Source organism: Oncorhynchus kisutch, linkage group LG13 (genome assembly GCF_002021735.2).
Source record: "Oncorhynchus kisutch isolate 150728-3 linkage group LG13, Okis_V2, whole genome shotgun sequence".
Classification (NCBI taxonomy): Eukaryota; Metazoa; Chordata; class Actinopteri; order Salmoniformes; family Salmonidae; genus Oncorhynchus; species Oncorhynchus kisutch.
This window is the reverse complement of record NC_034186.2, coordinates 59,060,224-59,069,803: the sequence shown is the minus strand read 5'-3', so window position 1 is coordinate 59,069,803 and position 9,580 is coordinate 59,060,224. Positions and strand designations below refer to the sequence as shown.

The following is a 9,580-nucleotide window of genomic DNA, read 5'->3' as shown; positions in this document are numbered from 1 at the left end:
GCCAACCCAGACAGGATGATCACATCAGTGACTCAACCCACTCAGGTGACGCACCCCTCCCAGGGACGGTATGAGAGAGCCCCAGTAAGCCAGTGACTCAACCCCTGTAACAGGGTTAGAGGCAGAGAATCCCAGTGGAAAGAGGGGAACCGGCCAGGCAGAGACAGCAAGGGCGGTTCGTTGCTCCAGAGCCTTTCCGTTCACCTTCCCACTCCTGGGCCAGACTACACTCAATCATATGACCCACTGAAGAGACCCACTGATCATCTTTCGTCCATTTAGTTTCAATAGAATTAAGATGATCTTAGTGCTAAGATGCTTTTGGGAAACCCAGCCCAGGGTGTTATGCCATGCCTTGTTGAGTTTCCTTTAGTACACTCACGTTGTCATAGCCTACCTTGCTCATTCGACCTGCAGGGTCCATCATTTTCAGATAGCCGACATCCAACATTGAGTAGTTTGACTAGTTAAATTCTACCTTTGCTGTTTTGTGATAAAGCATACAGATTTGTTTCATCTCGGGCGACTGGGACCATCATACGTGCACGAGCGGCGCGCGCAATATGAGAGCGCGCGTGGAGGCGGTCCGGCTTCTTCAGTTTTCTGTAATCGTTTTTCGGTTGCTACCTTCAGTTAAATAGCAAGGACACGAGTGCGAGCAGACGGCCGTGTGTGTGGATATACTTTTCACCTGGGATTTTAATTCTAAATACAGCATCGACGGTCAGCTGCCAGGTAATATTTTTGCACGCATGTTACTGTCCATGGTATGTGTACAGAAACTAAGTAAATGTCCCGTGAAAGTGGCATTTTCCGATGAGGGGGTGTGGGACGTGCCTCCCTTTGTGCCTGAGCAGCTCAAAGCTTATTGTGGACACTTGAGAAACGTTGGATTCACACATTTCCAAGCTGTTCATTTGGCCCTCGCGTCGACTGGCCTTGACGAGCCCTTGATGCCATGTCGAAGAATCTCTAAAACGTGATGTTCTCTGCATATTTTTCCGAGTTTTAAACGCGCAGGCCTCTTCATTTAAATTCCCCATTGCAGGACATGACACAGCGGGTGTTACTTTTTCCCTGCAGTGTTATTGATGTTTGTTATGCATTGTTTTTTTTGACAGCCCTATTTGTGTCGCGGGCACATGCTATTTGTTTATTTTCTTTTCAGTCGACCGGGGGAGGCTTTCAAATTGTGTTGACCAATTGCTCATCTGGGTCCGAAACAACGACAGAAGAAAGTGATACATTGTTGTGTCCTATTTATTGAGGCCCATAGTCAACATGCGCGTCATATTTGATAAATGTAACTATCCATTTTCAGAATTTGTATAATTTCCAACGTTGCCAGCTCACACCTTTTTTGCAAGTTGATACATGTCTGGCGAGTGGATACGTTGATGTCCTTATCATAACACCCCCGGGAAAGATAGTGGTAAAGCGCTACTAACCGGTTGCATCTTTCACCGTAACGTTAAATCCTATTCCCCAGGCTTTTATTCGAAACAATATAAACTGATATCACTGACCGTAACCGATAAAAAAAATTACCTCACATTATTGTCATCAAAGCCTAAGGCGATATCTCAGTCATCTGATGCCCTTTGTCGAGGCACAGGCCTACTGTTCTAGTGTCTCATTAGCCTACTGAACTCAACTCCCTGATTAGTTGAGTTTTATCGGCTAGTGTCTCTTTCGGTCTATGTTCAATCAATCGATGTGGTCAACTACTCAAAAGGTTCATGTGGTGATATTGAATGAATTGTTTTACATACGACTATATTGTCAGTAGGCCTGTGACACTTGACTCTTCAAGTCAAGACATCTTAAAAGCATTGTTCTTTCATACTCCAAAAATGTGTAGGTGGTTTGTTAACACAGTAATATTGGATCTTCATGAATGAGTTTGAGATCTTAGTAGTTTGTCGAAATATTGATGAACCGCAAATAGCTTCACCACCTTGCCTTCAACACATTAACCAGAAAAGTGAAACAGACTTACATAATTACCCTGTTGAGAAAATAATGTCTGCCTGCTAGGACAATCAAGTATTCTGTTGTACTCAACCACACCATGGAGGCCGGTAACTGCTGTTGTGTGGTTAGAGAGATGAGCCAGAAACTGGAGGGTTACCAGTTTGTATCTGGGGTCTGGCGGGAAGTGAGCTGGCAACCGGTGTGTTGCTGGTATCAAATCAAATCCTAGATGCCATTGCCTGCTTTTGTGCCCTTGAGCAAGGCATTTAACCCCCACAACAACAGCAACCTGGGTGCCCAGTGTGGCAGCCCCCCACACCTCTCCTCCCAAAAATCTGTATGTGTGTCTTTCGGAGGGGTTGGGTTAAAAGCGGAAATCAAATTTTGGTTGGACCATGTGTGCAATTGACCAATACAGTCAATTGACCAAAGTGCCTTGCTCAAGGGCACAATGGCATCTTAATCTTAACCTGCAAAACAGCACAATGACTAATAAAATGATAGACTGTGCAACCTTGGAACCCTGGCAGTCCCCCCCCAAAGTAATTTATTTGAAAAGGCCTGGGAAGGCTAACATACCATTACACCACTCATTTATTTTGCATAGAAAACATAATGAAACATAAAGCGGTGCTGTTTGGTGTCTGTTTCCCAGGGCCAGGATGTCCAGTGAGGTGCAGAGACCGGACGACAGCCCCAGCACCAGTGGGGGGAGCTCGGATATCGAACAAAGAGAATCATCAGTACCCCCAGAACAGGAGCGGGAACAAGCACAGCCCAAAAAGAAGGAGACCAAGATCTCTAGTAAAACAGCTGCCAAACTCTCAACCAGTGCCAAGAGGTAAACCTTGAATCTGGCTCAGTTCAGTGGTATTTAAGTGGGGCAGGTTTGAGCACCTTCCTATCCTCAGGGTGGTGAGTTACACTGAGTGTACAAAACATTAGTAACACCATCCTAATATTGAGTTGCAACCCTTTTGCCCCCAGAACAGCCTCAATTCGACAGGGCATGGACTGTACAAGGTGTGGAAAGCATTCCACAGGGATGCTGGCCCATGTTGACACCAGTGCTTCCCACAGTTGTCAAGCTGGATGTTCTTTGGGTGGTGGACCATTCTTGATACACTTAAGAAACTGTTGAGTGTGAAAAACCCAGCAACGTTGCATTTCTTGATGCACTCAAGCCGGTGTGCCTGGCACCTACTACCATACCCCGTTCAAAGGCACTTAAAATATTTTTTCTTGCCCATTCACTGTCTGAATGGTACACAATCCATGTCTCAATTGTCTCAAGGCTTAAAAATCTTTCTTTAACCGGTCTCCTCACCTTCATCTATGCTGATTGAAGTGTATTTAACAAGTGACATCAATAAGGGATCATAGCTTTCACCTGGATTTACCTGGTCAGTCTGTCATGGACAGAGCAGGTGTTCCTAACGTTTTGTAGGCTCATTGTATATAACGCTAACCAGTCCAATGGACATTAGTATTATAGTCACACTCATGCTATTAATATATCCATTAGATTTAATCCATACAACATATGTAATGAAAGGTCACCCTGTTGCATCTATTGCAACATGACACTGTAATGCCTGTCATTCATCTGACAGGCAGATTACTATGATGACTATGCCCCTGAGTCTTTCCTGGCCGTGTGATGATAAGAGCTGACCAGGAAGCAGTCTGGACTTGCCCTGGTTATCCTTGGTTATAGCATTTTCATAGCGCTTTCCTTAGCAAGGTCAGGTGGCCTGAGCCGTAATGATGATGACCATACTTTTATTCATCACACATATCTGTGTGGTTAGTGTTGTCGCAAACAGCATTCCCACTTCCGCCCACCTAGTCTTGCCAGTGGAAACACAGATTGATGCGAGGTGATGATAGAATTATGCAACCAGCTGAGCCAGGGATTGGCTGAGACTACAGCGCTTTTTTATAACTACCCCTGATATTTGGAACATCTTCCTGATGTGTAGCACACTTATAAGACAGTCCGCTGTGCTCAAAACCAGGGTTTTAGTATTACAACCGCAACACTGGACACCACAGGTCTCTGTTGATTAAATGGGCTGCAGTTATGTCAGTGATGGTATAATGTGTTTCCATGGCGTTTTCCCCCCATGCCTGGTTCAACACAGATGGATGTGACACAACATTATGACTGATGGGTTAAATTGCACTGTTGTGTGTGAATCATTACATGTCATCCTTTTTATACGAAGATGTTTATATGATGTTATTAACCCTTCCCTCCGCAGGTGACTGCTGCAGGATTGAATTTGAAAGAGTAATTGAGAGATGTTGACATTTGTACAGGCCTATTGTAATAACACACACACACACACGCTGATAAACAGAGGTTGCCTCATCATGTTTGTAATGTGCCTGATGCTGCTTCCTCATGGAAAAGTCAGTTTAACAACAGTATGGCACTGTGTGACACCATTAGAGTTGGGTGATATTTGGGGAGACCTCATCTACGATATGCTAATCTAAATATCGTGATATCTGATATAATAGTTTTGCGCCGTTAATTACTAAATCATTTCAGACTGTATAATGGTTGTGCATATTTACAATATAGTGGCATTCTCATTAAATAACCTAAGCATTTTTACAGCCAAACTGATATAACTGCACTTGATACAGCCAAACTGATAAAACTGCACAGTTTTCTAGTCTTGCACATCACGATATCGTCTTGCACGTCACAATATATCGTCAATGTCAAATATCACAATTTTCGATTGAATCATATATCGGCCCAACCCTAGACATAATAAGCCTACAATGGATTGCCTTGACATTTGTTAAATTGAGATTTTTATATGTTAACTCATATGACTGCAATTTGTGGTCTGGTCTAACTGTATCATCATGTTCTATGGATTTATTAACAACATGATATTTGTGCATTTCATTATCACATGGAGTCAAATGCATTCTGGGAGCTTTTTCAGTTATGTGATTAGAGATATTCATTGCCGCAAAGATTAAAACAGAGTATCATTGTTTTTCAGGATTCAGAAAGAACTTGCAGAAATTACACTCGACCCACCTCCAAACTGCAGGTAAGGAAAGATTGCTCTCTACCAGCATTTATGTTTATTCACCTTGCTCATGTTGTGGCCTTGGGATTTCAGGATATACTGTATTTCTGTTAAGGATTGTTGGTTCTAAGAATGAAGGATGGACTTCAGTCTTTCTGGTTTTACATAGGCAGTCAGGTATTACAGTGGTATATCCTTGTTATGATAAAGATGTTAATCATACGCGTAAGAGTGATTTACGCTAGTACTTTTCACAACATTTCTATAGTTTGTTCTCTTCTACCTAACACAAGATGTAGGCCTACTTATCTAACCGTATAGGAAACGTACCATTTTAGATCATACGATTTCAGTTTAAAGTTTAAAAGAGAACATGTGATTTTAAAAAGTTTTGATTGTCACAAACAGACAATGGTTATTGTGTTCTGCTGCCTGTCCTTAAAGGGAGAGATATGGTGGCCAGCTAGCGAGTGGCAGACCGACCACGTGCATCAGCCGCTGAATGACAAAAGGCATCCCTGGGGGATGTTGTGCAGAGGCCTTATTAACTTAAAGAACACAAAGTGACGTTGTCATTGATTATCCTCCCCTGTTTATAACAGCACGGTAATTACCTCAGTCTCAGCATTCAAATGCAAATTACCAGAGAAAATGGAGGCCAGGCACAAGGCAACTGCTGCTTTTTGGCCATTTTAGATTGGTTGTGTTCATTTTATATGCACTTGATAAAACGGCAAAGAGACATGGCCCTGACTGACTCATCCAGTGCTAAACAGACAGTTGTGTGTGTGGTGCTGTGAACTTATCACTTTAACTGAGTTTCACGTAACACCCTTGCTGAAATGGTGTATATATATATATATATATATATATATATATATATATATATATATATAGGTAACCTTTTCATTCTAATTCAAAATGTAGTTACTGAAGGGTAAATGAGATATTGAGTATTGGCTCTTTACTCAAGGACTTCAAATAATTTGTTAAAATGGACTCTGAAAAATGAGGTTGTCACATTGGAAATTATTTTGCTTGAGGTTACACAGGCAGAGTGATTAAAGGCGGCATAATTTTAAAGTAAAATAATCACTAACAGAAATGTACGCAGCCATAAAAATAACTAGTTGTCTGGAAAACAATTAGGTGTTTTAAAGATTATCCTCTCTGTGTATCCCGGGGCTGCATATTCATGCTAATCCCATAACAACTAGGGCCGGGACGATACCAGTATAGCAATATGTTTTTCTGGACACAAAAATGAAAAAACGAAGCAGACCAGACTCTTTGGTCCTTTTTTAAAAACCTGCTGTATGTAAAATATTATGTGCTATAGCTTGAAAGTAAATACATGTGACTAAATGACAACATCATGTTTGTTTTCAACATCAGGGCTGTTTTCCTAAAGAAGTTAAATCCCATTTGTGTTTTGTTTCCTTGCCACGATACTAATGAGTATCGCGATACTGGTATCGTCCCGGCCCCAATAACTAAAATAAAATGGCTTTTATAACACATCCTAATTAAAATGTTCTTCCACTGTTATAATGGTCTGATTAGGGTTATAGAATATGTATAACAGACCATTTCAATAATCCTTAAGAGTCTATTGATGAACCCGTGCGTCAATATAAGTAACAAAATACAAAAATCGGTCGCTGTAAGCTATTTCTTTTTACATGGGCTGCGTCTCAATCCGCATCTGCCTATGTCGGTCTTCCGTATCTGCGGTAGAGGGTGGCCGAGCTATAGCATTGTTTGTCAGACCATGAGGCATCCAGAAAATCAGTCTTCTCACGAAAGCGGTTTTGTTCTACGAAGGTTTGGTTCTATCAATGGACTTGTCTGACGCTAACCCATACAAATGAATGGAGGTAGTTTAGTGACAACAAAAATAAGGGGTTAAATATGTGTCAAACTAAAATATTTCCTGAGCTTTCTTATATCTCCTAGATATAGGACAGACGCTTGAACCTTACTCTGTAAGATTTCTTTTACTGTCTTTTTTTGCCATTTATGAATGTGTTATACAGTGCATTTCTATGGTTTATGGTAGTTAAGGCCAAATTCAATATATTATCAAATAATTTTTAGAGATATTTTTGGTGCCTAAAAGGTTCCTAAAATTACAAATCAAATAGCTAAATGATCCATGGTATGACCATCTTTAAATGATTCCATATTTAAGCTTAGTAGATCACCCACACACACTTCTTTTTAAAAGTGAACTTCGATATGGGCTAAAAAACTATTTGCTTTGCATGAAAAAGAGGCTTGACAAAGTCAATGTCATCATTTATGCCTTACGCATCGCTCACTACCGACCAAGTTAGTCTCAAAGGTTATTCATTTTATTTCACACTGCAAGTGGTGTCACTGTCTATTGGCCCCTTCAGAAGACAGTGTGTGTTGTATTGAAAAGATCACCTCGCTCGGCACATTACACACAGAGTCGGGGCCGGCAGATTTATTTCCTCTCCTCGCTCACCCCACTGAGAGGCCTGCAGTCAGACATCCCCTTTGTTTAAGCAGGGGAGAGTCTCCCAGCCATATCATCCTGTAAAATAACATCTCTGGAGATGGCCTGCAAATTGAATCATGAGGTGATCGTAGAAGGTTGAAAGTAATGGTTGATGTGTCGTTGGCTACTGTCTAATCTCTTTCTAGTACTCTGCTTTATAACAGTCCTAAGCATCCATGATATGACATTGTCTTTCATCAGTGCTGTTACTAAATATTTGTTAGAAATTGCATTTGTTCCAAGCGTTTTGGAGCCTGAACACGAGGGCAGTATGATGTCATTCCCAGCTCCAGTTTACTGTCATTATTGTGACAGCTCTCTCACCTTGTCATTGTCACTCATCAAACAAGTTTTTCAAGTTTTTAAATTTAATTTTTAATTTCACCTTTTATTTAACCAGGTAGGCTAGTTGAGAACAAATTCTCATTTACAACTGCGACCTGGCCAAGATATAGCAAAGCAGTGTGACACAGACAACAACAATGAGTTGCACATGGAATAACATGGAATAAACAATGAACAAGCCAATAACACAAAGAAGTCACAGTAGAAAAAAATTAAGTCTATATACAGTGTGTCCAAAAAGCATGAGGAGTTAGGCAATAAATAGGCCATAGTAGCGAAGAATTACAATTTAGCAGATTAACACTGGAGTGATAAATGATGATGTGTGATGTGCAAGTAGAGATACTGGTGTGCAAAAGAGATACTGGTGTGCAAAAGAGCAGAAAAGTAAATAAAAACAGAATGGGGATGAGAGAGGTAGATTGGGTGGGTTATTTACAGATGGACTACAGCTGCAGCGATCGGTTAGCTGCTCAGATAGCTGATGTTTAAAGTTGGTGAGGGAAATATAAGTCTCCAGCTTCAGCTGCAATTCGCTCCAGTCACTGACTGCAGAGAACTGGAAGAAAAGATGGCCAAATGAGGTGTTTGCTTTGGGGATGATCAGTGAGATATACCTGCTGGAACGTGTGCTACGGGTGGGTGTTATCGTGACCAGTGAACTGAGATAAGGCGGAGCTTTACCTAGCATAGACTTATAGATGACCTGGAGCCAGTGGGTCTGGCGACGAATATGTAGCGAGGGCCAGCTGACTAGAGCATACAGGTCACAGTGGTGGGTGATATAAGGTGATTCGGTAACAAAACGGATAGCACTGTGATAGACTGCATCCAGTTTGCTGAGTAGAGTATTGGAAGCTATTTTGTAGATGACATCACCGAAGTCAGATCTGTAGGATAGTCAGTTTTACTAGGGTAAGTTTGGCGGCGTGAGTGAAGGAGGCTTTTTTTGCGAAATAGAAAGCTGATTTTGGATTGGAGATGCTTGATATGAGTCTGGAAGGAGAGTTTACAGTCTAGCCAGGCACCTAGGTATTTATAATTGTCCACATATTCTAGGTCAGAACCGTCCAGGGTGATGATGTGAAACCAGTTTTAACCAAATAGGCTTTGGGCATTGTGATTTCTCTAACTGTCAGATATTTCAAGTATTGCTGTAGATATTTCAAATATTGCAAACAGCAATGTTTATGTGATGAAACAATGAAATGGGTCTGCAACAGAATAGCATTTATTCTGACTGAATGTTGCCATTGATGTATAGCCTACTGTAGCACTGGACACGTCTCTCTTGAGGCCAGATGCACACTAATTTGTTTGATTAACACTGTCAGTCTTCAGCACAAATAGCTTCTGCTGGCCTCTGAATCCAAATGGCATGATGTAATGCCCTTAAAGATGCCCAAACCAAACCGTGTCACTTTTTGATGATGTTAGGCAGACAGGCCCATAGGAAGAGTCTGCACTCAGCAGGATTTATAACATGACATTGTGGACCAATAATACCCACACTGATCTCCATCCCCCTTTAAACGATGGGATCATCTCCACTACTGTGACTGAGTGACTGCTGCTTATTAATGTTGCGTTGGGTCCCTCTGGGGTTCTGTGGGAGTGACAAACTCGGAGCCATTTTTCACAGGCTTTACCAGGGGACTTAATGTCTACAAGGCCACAGCAG

The 9,580-nt window shown here is 41.5% G+C and overlaps 1 protein-coding gene across 1 annotated transcript in view; it reads left to right on the top strand.

Moving 5' to 3' along the window:
• Positions 1-529: 529 nt before the first annotated feature.
• The window catches only part of LOC109902074 (ubiquitin-conjugating enzyme E2 E2), a 28,895-nt gene continuing 19,844 nt past the window's right edge, over positions 530-9,580 (top strand). The window contains exons 1-3 of the mRNA XM_020498140.2: positions 530-735; positions 2,630-2,815; positions 5,001-5,051. Coding sequence (XP_020353729.1) covers positions 2,637-2,815; positions 5,001-5,051 — 230 coding nt within the window. The 5' untranslated portion in view covers positions 530-735; positions 2,630-2,636. The remainder of the gene's footprint in view (positions 736-2,629; positions 2,816-5,000; positions 5,052-9,580) is intronic.